The sequence below is a fragment of the Haemorhous mexicanus genome, chromosome 8 (assembly GCF_027477595.1).
Source record: "Haemorhous mexicanus isolate bHaeMex1 chromosome 8, bHaeMex1.pri, whole genome shotgun sequence".
NCBI classification, from domain to species: Eukaryota; Metazoa; Chordata; class Aves; order Passeriformes; family Fringillidae; genus Haemorhous; species Haemorhous mexicanus.
In genome coordinates this window covers 19,591,419-19,605,322 of record NC_082348.1, presented here as the reverse complement: position 1 = coordinate 19,605,322, position 13,904 = coordinate 19,591,419, and the positions used below count along the sequence as shown (strand labels likewise).

Here is a 13,904-nt window from a genome sequence, read left to right as displayed (position 1 = left end):
TTCTTAGTAAACATCATCTGTAAAATAAAAATTTTTGGGCCACCACCTAAGTGCTAATGAAAAATGATGCATCAGACTGCCAGTGTCACTGCAGGTGTTCAATAAGGTGTCATCATCCCCTACTAGAAGCAGTATTGACACTATAATGCTCTTCAGAAAAAACCAAATACAGAATATCAGCTCTTACAATGCTAAAGCCTGCACAAAGGTGAGAATTATCACAATGTTTTCTACTGACCTGCACTCTGACATAGAATTATAATGTGTGGAAAAGTTAACTATATGAGTGTCTGAGTTCAAACTTGACAGTAAATACAGGGAGAAGATGTATCCAACATATATGCCAGAAAAAAAGAAATCAAGAACCAATAATCATTCAGTAATGCCAACATTTGGAAGAGTACAGTAACAAAACAGCTTTTACAATTTCCCTCATCACAAAATAGTCTGAAATCAGTGTGTGCACTGTACAAGTGAAATATAAAAAGCCCTACTAATGAAGGATTTTTTTCTGAGGAAAAAAGAAAACTAAAACATCTTCAGCTTCTCATCTGAGCATTCATTTAAGACCAGTTTGGACAGTTAGCTCAGGCACTGTCAAACATCAACCATACTGCAATTATTCATAAAACCAGTAAATGTGCTGCACCTGCAAATTCAGCCAAATTGTTTGGCTTGTGGGGAAAAAAAAAAAAAAAAAGTTAAAAGGTGGTACATTAGTCTGAACAGAGCAAATTGACTAGTAAATCTACTACAAGATGGGTTTCAAATAAGGTATGATGAAAGTATCACATTTAGTCTCCTATTTTTTGGATCTAAAATAATAGAAAGGCTAAGCAAGTAGAGATTGAAAAAAGAAATAAAAACTGTAGGTTTGCCTTGACGAAAGTCAATCCATTATCTAATTGGAAATTCTAGTATCTTCCATCACGCTTTCTTAGCAGAAAATTAATTCTCAGAATTCATTAGCGTCACTACATTAAACATAGGTTGCAGCCATTTGCTGCAATCTCACAGCCAGGCTCCTAAGCACCATTTCCATTCTGCCACAATTACAAGCAAAGATGAAGCATTTATTAGCAGAGGATAAGAGCAGCCTCCCATCCACAGAGGCCCATCTGAGACAGCCTCTAAAAATTCACTGGCTGCTTGCACTCGGATGATAACATTGTTGGAATTGCTGGGTCTCATACAATGTAAACAGCCATTTCACAAGTAGCGAATCAGATGGCTGAAAAGGAGAGATATTTATCAGCATTCATGAGCTAATATTTACTAATGAATAAATGGAAAGAAATAGATTTCATAAGAGCTGCAGTGGTGGTCTAAGTCTTCTGTGTGTTCAGAAAGAGAAAAATAATTACTAACGTCATTCACTATTGCAGCCAAATCTAAGTAGAGCAGCAGCAGCAGTTCTTTCTTTCAGAAATTCCCTTTCATTTGATCTATTATGATCTATATGACCCCAAGTACTTTCTTTAAAAAGAAAGAAATCAAGCAGCTGCAACTCTCATATCTTAGTTACACTATGATTTATCACCAGCATTTTGGTTTTTTCAATTATTACATTTTGTAAATGCTACATTTTCTCATGATTTCTTATCTACTAGAAGTATATTGCTGGAAGTAATTTTGTCTCACAACCCAAATATCCAATCAGACTTCAAGCAACTATTTAATATCTACATGCACAGAAGATACATAGGTTAATATTTGGAAGAAATTATGTATTAGACTACACTAGAGCTGGGGAATTCATACAACAGCCTCTGGGTAACGGTGATATAAAGTCCCTGTGCTGTTCAACTGTTATCTGTTAGCTAAAGTCCTCACTGCCACTCCTCTGGTCCCTATCTCCCTGCCACTCCCTGCCTCATCAGGGTGCTTTCCCCATCATCTGCTCCTCTCACAGCTCTAGACCATTCTCCCCTGACCTCCACATATTTCACTCCTTGCACCAGTATCTGTTGTCTAGCAGTGAGGAATCTTTCCAGGGCTCTGCTGTTAGGATAAAAGAACTTTCCAGGGTCTTGAACCAGACTCCATGTCATCCTAAAATGCTAAGATCCTCTCGTCCCAGTCCCAGAAAATACAGTTACCAGACTGCCCTCAAAGATAAGAGATGTTCTAGAGTGGTTCAGCTGAGGTTCTAGAGTGGAAATTTCCCAGAGGAAGAAGAGAAAGAGAAAGAGTAAGGTCATATACTCTTGAAAGTAGGGAGCATTTTCTCCTAAGCAGGAAGAATGAGGTGTCTAGGTTCTGAGACTTTTTTTTTGACTCTGCATACTTACCTGATTACTTACATCACAAGGTTGCTTCATGATGCAAGATTAATGAAATCAAGACCATGACCTCAAACGGGTTGACTCCCCCTGCTTAGAGAAATGGAAGGACAGACACTGACAAGCAGAATCATCTATGACCACACACTAGGTCAGAAACTTTCCAGTCAAGGAAGGAAAAATAACAACCTCTGAGATTTTTATAGCTGGTTAAAATGCTCAGTAACTGAGTGTTCCTTCTGCCTCTGAACCACATGTAGCTGTGGCAGGCACTGGTCAGTTACACGCAGCCAAGAGGTGGAAAAGACATTTCATTAACTACCTCTGTAATAAGATGCAGGAATGTGTCTGCTTCTCTGACACTTCCCTGCTTTCCACTTGCAGGCCTGCCCAGCCCCCACTGCTGCAGGTCACTAATGTGCAAAAGTGAACTAAAAAACTGTGACAGCTTTGCCAACAGCATTTCTGTTTTCAGTCCTAATTCAGCAGGACTCACAGGAAAGAAATAACCTTATCTTCAGGACTATATATAGCTGTCCCTTTACAAAACGTAAATGCTGGGCACTAGGGATATGTGTGTAGGTTAAATAGGTCTCCTGTCTTGCACAACATTCCATGATAAATAATAAGGATTTTACTGTTCATTCTGCTACAATCACGTATCAGATAAAAGACTGAATTTATGACAAAGAACTCAATCATCACATGCATGGTATAAATTCTGATGGTCAGAACACATTTATAGCACTATTGATCTGCCTTTTGGTAGCAAATGCTGTAAATTACTAATCCTCCCTAAGAATGAGACAAACACTCAAACACTGAAATGTCACCATCACCTATTTTCTTAATAAATCTTCTTTCAGTTTAATGTTAAACATCAAGCACCATATAGTATAATTTAGAGCACACATCTGAAACATTACAAAGATTCTATCACACTAAAATTTTAAAATTAGGTGTAGTAAATACCTTTACCTCTTCTAAATCTTCAAAACTTACAGTAGGTTTCTCAGCCTTGTTTGGGCTGAGTAAGCATTACAATTTATTTTGGCTCATATACATGGTTTAGAAAACAAACAACAGAAACTCTATGGAGTTGCACCTCTTGCAGCTCTTTAGCATGGATCTGACAGTTATTCATGTTGAAATCTTTGAAATTTTACCAGTGACAACAGAAATACAATCAGAACAACTCTAGGGCGCATCTCAAAACCACCAAATACATTTATTTATTGAATGATGAAATTTATGAATAGCCTTTCACCAGGAATGGGTCTGCTTTGTTTCCTTGGTCTCTCCTTGAAGGCCCAGAAAAAGAAAAATCCTTCAGAACCTTGTACACAACTGAAGCTTTTTATTAGAAACAGTATGTTTTGCATGTGTACCAGATATTCTCCCTTAGGGACCTATCCCACTTTGACACTATAGCATACAGCTGATTTGAGGCAGGATTTTTATTATAACTACTCATTAGAAAGTTGAAGACAACTGTATTCATTGTATATGTCCATTCCTCTGTCTAAATATATATGCTTCATGCAATGTTCAAAAGTGGCTGAGATCTTTTGTCAGGTACTATCATTCAGTATTTCAAGTTCATCTGCAGACAGATTCTGAGAGTCTACATCAATGAATGAAATGCAAAAATGTACAGATTTGGTGATAACCTTACACATCCCAGATTGTATCTTTTTGACATTTGCAAACCTCTGCCTTCCCAGCCACTGTGAAATTAATAAGTTATGTCAAATGCATATCATGTTCCCAGTGAAAGAAATGTAAAATATTCTTTATGTAACAAGAACAGAATGGCACTAAACAATTGCTTAAATTGTGAAAAAATTATCTGCATTCAGAGAAGTTAAATATAAACGGACCAGTTAAAATCTGTATAATCTAGAAGATCTATTATGTGAATAACTCAGAATGTAGACTCATCAACATGTAATTCAGCTTGTCATGCCGTGTTTTAAAGTACAAAAAAGTGAGTTTATCAGGACAAAAAATTGTCTTTGTACTGTATTTGCAACGTCATTGCTAAAAGTTACATTCAGATGATAAACATGACCATAAATCCTTAAGTTCATATTTTGACTTTATTACTTCCTGAATTTCTTAACTCTTTAATTCCCTCCAGCTCAAAAATAACTAATTAATTCAAAGAACCATAATAGCTCATCATCGGTTAAATAAATTTAAAAGGAGAATGTCTGTCTCTGGAGATACCACTACTAATTTTAATTAAAATTACCATTTTGTGATGTAATGTAAATAAAAGTTATTGCATTCTTCTGCCACAAGAACATATTAACTTTCCAATTTATCCCTCAAGATCAGTCAAGCCTTAAAGTGCCAAGAAAATTATTTGTCACTGCTGAGGTAGTTTACATGGTCTTACAGAAATGGTAAAAATCCTATTGATATGTAGTTAAAATAAAGATAATTAATTAAAGATAAATAATTATTTCTCATATGATGACTGGAGAGACAAATTTTTCATACACAGTCACAGCAGTATAGATACATAGAATTGTATTGACCTTATACCAATAAAGTATGAATGTGCTGCCTGTATCTTAGTAGATACCAAATACAAAATTAGGCTGTTGCCAGAAATGACAGCTGAAATTGTGTCTTCTCTGTATTTTTTAAAAACAAAATGTCTAACTCAGATTCACTATCTTCATTGTAAAAATTCTTATGGGAACAACACATTGCAGTCTTCATCTCAAGTCAAGGTCAAGAGAGCTGGGAATGGAAACATAGATTCACCAAGCTAAAAACCATCTTGACAACTCTGAGTTCAGATTTTGTAAACATTGCATCTGACTAAAATGCTGCTGCAAAATCTTCATCTCTTGGGGTAACAGTATCATAGTAAAAAATATAGACTTAATTCCTGAAAAATATATGATCATGAAACTTCCAGCTCATGTTGTAAATCACTGTAATATGTTAGAGACCACTTATAAAAATTGCCTCTCGAGACAATGGCATTTCAAGGAATGGCAAAACAGGGTGGAAAAAAGCTACAGTGACCAGATTTGGCAATCTTGGCATAAACAAAATTATTGCATAAACCAAACTGAAATCAAAAGCTTAGCCAAAGGTACACGCTCAATTTTGGTCAGTACACAGGTCTGGCCTGCAACTTGAACAGATAAGCTTGTTATGCAAATGATGTTAGCATCAAGAAGGAGGTAGATAATGAAATTATTCAAAAGCTAACCACTCATCACAAAGGTGACAGAAACATCAGGCAAGGTCCTAACACATGGATAAAAGGCAGTATGGAATTTATACAATCACTGCTTTTAATTTATCATAACTGGGCTGTCACAAAGTGGGCATCAACGAATGCATAACTAATGCATATAAATGAGCCAATTATCAGTAATGGCTAAAAGGTTTGAAGTTGTATGATCCAATGCTTCATTATCTGAATTTTTCTAGAAAGTCCACTAATGTAAATCTAAGCCTCCATAAAAACATCTTGTAACCTCTGTATCATAACAACTTTACTAACACATGCCCAAGAACAGTGTCAGAGAGAATTCAATTTCAGCAGTCTCTTAACGGCAGCTATAGCACAGGGTATTTATTACCATTGTTGAGTTTCTCCATGTTAAGAGAACTGTGTATGAGCATATTTCCTTACTTCACTGTGCACATCACTGAAAAAATGAAAAGCAAGGCTTGAGAGCCTGCTAAAGTTGATGACGAGGAAGTAATTAAGCAAAAGTAAATAATAATCCATATGATTAAGAAGATACAATTTCAATATATAAAAAAACCTCAAAGGACAAGATTAAAAACAAGTTTAGCCATAAAGTATTAACATCTGACTTCTTTTATGACCAGTGCATGTCGAACTAAATGACCGAACACTAAGAAATGTTTCACTGAGTTTTTTGTATTGTTCTAAAGCTCAGCAGGGACTCTAAAAGGGAAGACACCAAGAAAGAAAAACTTATATAACAATGCTGAAGGTTAATGCACAATGTTCCTGACATAGGAATGTAATCTTATTTACCAGGTGCAGTGACTTTCTAAAGCACAAGTGGAATATAACCCATTAGTGCTGGTCCCCCAGAATAGACTACAGTCTTTAAATACAATGCAACCAATTCCGTTTTTATAACAGAATGAAATTCATCCACCACTTGGTGACCCTTGTACTTAAACACTGAATCTGCCATAGATCCCAATGTACCCTGCTGTGTAAACAAGGACATGCATTATGGAGAATCAGAACTTGGATCAACCTGCTCTAGAGGAATGTACTTCTGCTACCTACACTGAAGAGATTCTGAGTTACATTGCAGCAATAATAATAACAACATCCTTCCTCTGTAAGGCAAACATTACTCTGTATCTCACCTTCCTTTCTGGTTAAAGATCAGCATAGTAAAGAACAGCATTTTTCACAGATTACTAATAAAATTTGTGTTAGTGTTTTTATTTTCAGCTTCTTCTAAAATGGAAATACATTACTACACAACTAGTTGAGAAAGGTCTCAGGTAGGGATATTGTACTCTACAAGTAAGTAATTGCATACACCAACGAACAGAACAGATTCAAAATGCAGATGTGAATATTTACAAAACTATCTTGAAAAGTCAGTACTGACAAGTGATGTTACAGTAGTATTCCCCACATTACACAATTTGGGTTGTAATCAGTTCTGATGAAATACTGAACAATACTAAAAATCACTCATAAAAGTGGCAGTAATATTTTTGAATACAATGCTAAACTATGATTTCCTAGTGTCACTATAAAAAGAAAAAAGGAAAGCAAAAACATATTTTAGTTTGATGACAGCTGCATTCATCATGCTCTCCATACTATTGGTGCTCAATTAAGTATATATAGTATCTATACATACACCCATATATATATATATAAAACCTACTGAACCTTTACTAAAGTGGAAAAAAGGCATTTATTTTCTCTCTTATCTTTCAAATTCTTATTTTAAATTGACCAGCAGCTATTTTCATTAATCCTTTTTTTAACTCAACACAAAATTTCAATGGAAAACTATCAAGGAAATCAGGTATATTTTATAAACCTGTTCCAGGTCCATCAAAATCAAGAGACACTCAAATGAAGAAAATTACATAAGGTCAAACTGTGCTGTAAAGCTTTCAAAAAGAGAGGCAAGGTCTAGAACCTTTGAAAAGAAAACTGTTGTCAAAAACCTGCAAAAGCAATAACTCCATAAGAAAATTCTGTTTTCAGATTGGCACACATAGGTCTTGCTGAATAAACTGTTTTTAAAACGAAAAAAAACTCACTGTGAAATGAAATGGTTGAATCCTCTGCACCATTTTTCAGGATGTAGCAAAGTAGGTGGAGGGTTTCTGAAAAACAAAGATTTGAGTTTTAAAATGTTAATGTTATCTCACAGATCAAGGATGCTCCTGGTTCCACCAGGGAGAAAATGATACTTGAGAAAGTAACAGTTAAATTCCCTATGTGATACCTTGAGATGTCTCTTGGTTTTTTCTTGCTGTTGCTTATTCACTGGCAGCTCTCTTTTCCTGTCCTTCTCCTTTCATGTAAATACCTTTGAAGCTGGTAGTCAGAACACCTCACAGTGCACTTCCCAACATCTCCCTTTCAATTCAGCCTGACTGAAAATGCAATATTAACCTAGCCATAAAACTACTTTAACCCTCTGCCCAAGATCACTTATTCTGACCAAAACCTTTAAAGTATGGATAAGAATGACCTGTAGGATTTTCAGTCTGGGTTTCAATCTGTACTCAGTTTGGATGACACTGGAAACTCTAGAACTGTTAAAAATGGATACTATTTTTAAACTGACATCTAGCAGACAGTATTTTTATATTAAATAGTAAGACAGCCTTCGTAAAAATAATTTTTCCACTCTGGTACATTCCATGGTAGTTGACATAAAATTCCTTGCCTTCCTGATTTTTACTGTTACAGTTTAATTACGTGAACATACAAAGCAAGACCTACAAGTCATATTAGGTGAACCAAATTTTAGGAGGCTCAATTTAGGAGGACCAACTTACAGCAGGAATTGTTCATAAAATTATGTTATGTTATGTTATCCTCAAGAGGTTTCCTCTGCACCCTAAAATTTGCTAAGTACTAAAGCCTAAGTTAACTTTTTAAGATTAAACTTACAGAGGTGCTTTCTGAAACCTTAATGATTTGTCTTTTGCTGCATTTGAGGGTCACGTATTAGTGAACTGGCAGGGAAAAACAATCACAGTAAGACTTCTTCTACAACAGAAACACACAATAATACTGTGGATTATATAACAAATCACATCATTTATACTGTGGCCACATTCCACAGAATAACACTGCTTGGAAACACCTCACAAAACAAAAAGGAAAACAGCATAAGCAACATAAATTAGTGCTGATTTGCTCAATAGTCATGAGTTTTTCATGCACATTCATTGAAAAAATGAGTTCCATTGAACAATTACTCTAAAAAATACAAGCAAATTGGTTTGAAAAAAATTGCAGTGTGGCTTTGTACTAGATGGACCATTTTGTTCATCTGCATTTTTTCAAAACAAATTCAGCCAACAAATTACACTGCAGCATGACAAGTTTGCTGAAATTACTATCTTATTACCTTTCCCTTTTGCTTCAGAAGACTAAGGGAATACAATTTTCTTAATGAAGTGAAGAAATCCAGAATGTTTGAGATGTGTATTACTTAGCAAATTTGTTATTAAAGAAAAGAGATATGATTGGTTATTTTCAATGACAATAACATTTCATGGTTGTCTCCCCTTTACCAGGCTCGTATGTTTATGCACATCACAGAATCTGACTTTTTTACAAGCATAAAAAAAAAAAAAAAAGACTATTTCTAGATATACGTCTAAGAAAAAAAAATCCTTTATCAAAGAAAGGTAAATTTTAAAAACATCTTTGTCTAAAATAAAAATGGTTATCAGTCCAGACATACCACATATGTAACCACTGCAAACAGCTTTAAGAAACAGCCAGCTGGGGTTAGTGGATGTTTCAATCTTTATATTGAAGGAGTGGTACTCTATCAGACATTTTGGATTCTGATGAAAAACCAGCTTCTATTATGCTGTGAAGTAAAGTACAGTGCAATTGCTTTTAGAATTATACTGGCACTGTCTACTGAATATTTACAGTGAAGTTTTGAATTTCATTGCAAAGTAATTTGCTTTTTCAAAAGCTCAATTACTATTAATGAAATATGCAGTTTTGCCTTTTCTTTTCACAGTGTTCCAAAAGGTTTTCTAGATGGTAACAATGGTGCTGAAAAAAAGCATATGGTTTGGAGGCTTTGTTAACAATCTCACAAGGAACTTATTGAAAAAAGATGCAGAGATACTTTACATTAGTTGCAGATATTATGATGGAGACAGGTGGGATTTCATCGTGGAAGAAGAGACCAGCAGAGTACATGTCATTCAGGAAATACAGTTTGTCATTTGCAGGTTAATGATTAATGGAGAAAGCCACTTTTTAACCATACAGAACATGTTTTATCTAATGAATTACTAAACGACTAAGCTCTCACTTGTAGCTACTTCTCTTTGGCTGACCCAAATCAACACAACCAAGGAAGCAGTAACTACAGATGTTATCCTAACCTTGATACTTTTGTATTTCTTGATAGAAGATACTATCAAGTATCTATTATTATTCTTAGTGCATTTGTAGCAAAACCATTCAACTCTGTACTTAGACAACTATAAATTGATGTTTCAGGTACCCCATCTGCAAAATTAAGCTGATAAACAAAACCAGAACCTTAATTCCTTAGCATCTGTAAATTACATGGGTTTCCCTTGGCAAAAAAACATTACCTTAACTACAAAGTAAAAAATCAGTCCGTCCTTTTCTGGCATCATATGAATAAATGATCTCCAGAAAGAGGCATAAGAGCATCAGCTTCCTACCTTCACTTTGCCTAAGATACTAGAAGCTGTTTCGTGGTGATCCCAGAAAACACCACTGCTTCCATGGCACCTCCAGAGGGGCACTTCTGCAGTAAAGACTCTAAGTTGTAGGGTAATAAGAAAAGGCAGAAATGCAAAGGTAACTCTAAACATTTTTCATAAGTACACCTGGTCTTTTGCAGCTTGAAATTAATAATCCCTTAAAATACCTGTAATTAATATCCTGAGTCATATCTCATTAAAGAAAAAAGGTAAAACAACTCATTTGCATCATCAGATGATAAACCACAGAGAAACAACATTTGCCTGACCACTTCAGCTCAAGGATCAAACTAGGGCCATTTTGGATTCCAGACTGTGTTAATTCCATTACATGGAGTTCTGCAGCTTCAGCCAACACCACTGCATTTTGCCAACACCTGACTATTTCTGCAGCGCTCAAAAAACATCCATAGAAAAACTAAAAACCTACCTCTCATTAACTTGCTGACATAACTTAATCTACTTTTTAAATGTAAAATTAGAACACTCTGCATGCAATCTTTCAATCATTTTTGCCACAAGCTGAAGCACAATATAGTCTTATTTTCTAGTATATTTGATGGAAATGGTGAGAAGTAGATAGGAATATTATTGGGAAAAGCAGCTATAATTGGGTTTGTCTTTTGAAAACGTCCTCCTTTTATGCAAGATGAGTAATCAACCATTTATTTCCCAACTTTGTCTTTTTTCTTTCAGTTCTTTCTATAATTCCTAATTAGTCACAGAACTACATGCTCTATTTCCTTACTCAGATGCACTGCCCTTGTGAGTAGTTTTTCTATCCTTGTATTCAGTGCTTTCCACGGTCACTCTAATGCTGTTTTTCACTGGGAGTTTTGCTTCAGCAAAGAATGCAGGTTGTGACTGTACAAGACACCCATACAGGGGAACAGTGTTCCTTCTAAGGACAAGAAGACATTAGCAAGCTTATCAAGCAAGAACTGCTGCTGAATTCTGACTGATACACACACAGCTGTACGCTGGAAATATTTTAATCTATACAGCTTTATATGTTCCCATCATTCAAACCACCTCCAAAGTCACTGCCTCCAAAGTCACAGCTGGTGAGGCAAAATTGGTCATTTTACCACAGTAAGGCAAATGAAGCAGTCCAGTGAGCACCACTCATCCTTTACAGGTTAAACTGTGAGCCTAATTACAGATCATGGATAATAGATATTTGTTGACAATGAGAAAATAAATATTTCCATTTATGATAAAATTCTTAAAACTGAAAACACATCCACTATTTTTTAAAGTACTTCAGTAACAATATTCATAAATTTTACCAACAGAAATCCCGACAGTGCCTCCAATCACCAAACTGCAACTGATCAACCCACTGCATTGTTTCTAATGAGAAATTAGCAGATGAACAACCAACACCTGTCACCATGTACAGGCTCTGACAATCACCACCTCCCCCACACAAGCATGTTCTGAACCATTCTTCTAGCCAGCTGAAGAGATTACAGTTCTGTTGACAGTTTCCTAGGTTTATACACAGCTAGTTTTTACATAAAAATACACTTTTCAGGCATATTTCAAAACACTAAGTGAATAAGATTTCCTTAAAAAATAAAAATTATTATTTTATTAAAATACATGAGTAATTCACAATTATTAATACCATATAAATTCTTCTACAAGTTTAAAGTCCTGCCACTCTAGAGCAGGAGTCTCCATCTTGCGTAATCCTCCAAAAATAACCAGGTAATTCTCAAAAAGGCTCAGAAGATTTCCTGATACACTCGATTTGTGGCCCATTCAAATTAATAAGAGGTGTTCACTGATCTGAAGGAAAAGTTCAGACCCTAAACATTATCCTATTCATCTGTCTCCTACTAAAGTCCACTGAAGTTCAACTGACTTCCATTAATATATTTCACCAAAGTCCACTCAGCAGGAAGTAGTGTACTGTTATCAGCTCTGTGAAGTTAAGATAGAAACTATAGAAACTTGGAGAAGTGGAGAATCAGTACAAAATCATCCCTGTATATAGAGGCAGGCCTTTGAAGTTGTTTTTAGGTCAGTGGAAAGATATCACCAATCTGAATGCTGTTACATGGAGCCTCCATGGCTGGGAACCACAGCAGCAATTGGCTCAAGAGACCAGGAGATCAGAAAGAACATAGGATTTACAACAAAACTGGAAGCTGTATCAGAAGCATGGGACTGTGGCAAAATAGCTCCAGGTCTAATGCAATTGTCTGCCAGTTCAGTTGGAGAATCCCAAAGCAACTGAACATCCTCAAAATGCCAATCCTCAAATTGTCTGGGGGAATCCAAAAGCAATTGAACATCCTCAAAATGCCAAGAATTCTGCAAATCCTGACAGTATCAGGCACCAATCTCCCTTAAGTCTTCTTAACCAGATCTGCAAGCATTGCATTCCCATGCCTCTACAGACAACAAGGCATTGTATCTTAAGACTGTGCATAACAAATCACAGCATATGAGACAACTGGAAAAGGCAGCAGCTACTCACAGCGTCTTTAGTTTCTTAGGACTCAGCACAATTACTTAAAACTTTCTTGGGCAAGAGAAGAGACTAATGCTAAATCATAGTACTCTAACTATATATAATCATAGAATACTGAGTTGGAAGGGACCCATCAGGAGCATTGAGTCCAACTCCTTGCCCTACACAGGACATCCCCAAGAATCACACCACATGCCTGAAAGTATTGTCCAGATGCTTCCTGAACTCAGGCTTGCTGCGGTGACCACTTCCCTGCAGAGCCTTTTGCACTGCTCAATCACCCTCTTGGTTAAAAATCTTTTTCTGAGATCCAACCTAAACCTCCCCTGACTCAGCTTCATATAATTTTCTCTGGACCTGTCACTGGTCATGAGAGTGAAGAGATTGGTACTTGCCCCTCCCCAACCCCTTGAACCAATGTTGAAGGCTGCAGTGAGATCTCCCCTCAGCCTGCAGACCTCTGTCCTGGCCAGGAGGTATACAAGAGACTGCCATGATGGCATCTGCATTATTTGTCCCTTGATTCTTATCTAGAAGCTCTCAACAGTGCCATTGCCAACCGTGAGTTCCATACATTCTAGCCTTTCCATTACACACAATGCCACACCAATCCCCATCTCTTCTGACTCGCCTACTCCTCCTTAAGAGCCTGTAACCATCCAACAGGGCACTCCAGTCAGAGGACTCATCCCACCAGGTTTCAATTATGCCAGTGACATGAAATCTCTAGGACTGCGCCAAAGCTCCGGGCTCCTGTTTGTTCCTTTTGCTGTGTGCACCAGTCTAGAAACATTTCAGTGGAGTACTTTGTAGCCAATGTCTCATGGAACAGATTGAGGTTCCTATGATTACTCTGAGGTTTCTATGATTACTCATTTTCTCATGTTTTGGCACACCATCCCATTAATCATCACTGGTATTTTCCTTTTCCCTCTTTCAAGCTTAAGTTCAGTCAATGAGTCCTTGCTAGCTCCTATGCTAGAGCTCTTTTTTTCCCCTTTGAGAGAGGCATATCCCCCTCAGGTGATAGTAGAACAGATATTGAACAGATCATCCCATGGTCAATAAACTCACAATTTTTCCAATTAAGTCCAGTCTCAGAGCCATGCATTGACCTGATGGATCTGCCTATTCTTATCAATATTATTCCTTGCCAC

General features: G+C 36.4%; 1 protein-coding gene across 1 annotated transcript in view; it reads right to left on the bottom strand.

Annotated features, from left to right (window-relative positions):
- The window catches only part of MYO3B (myosin IIIB), a 170,196-nt gene that overhangs the window by 118,493 nt on the left and 37,799 nt on the right, over window positions 1–13,904 (bottom strand). Inside the window, exon 8 of the mRNA XM_059852361.1 lies at window positions 7,587–7,652. Coding sequence (XP_059708344.1) covers window positions 7,587–7,652 — 66 coding nt within the window. The remainder of the gene's footprint in view (window positions 1–7,586; window positions 7,653–13,904) is intronic.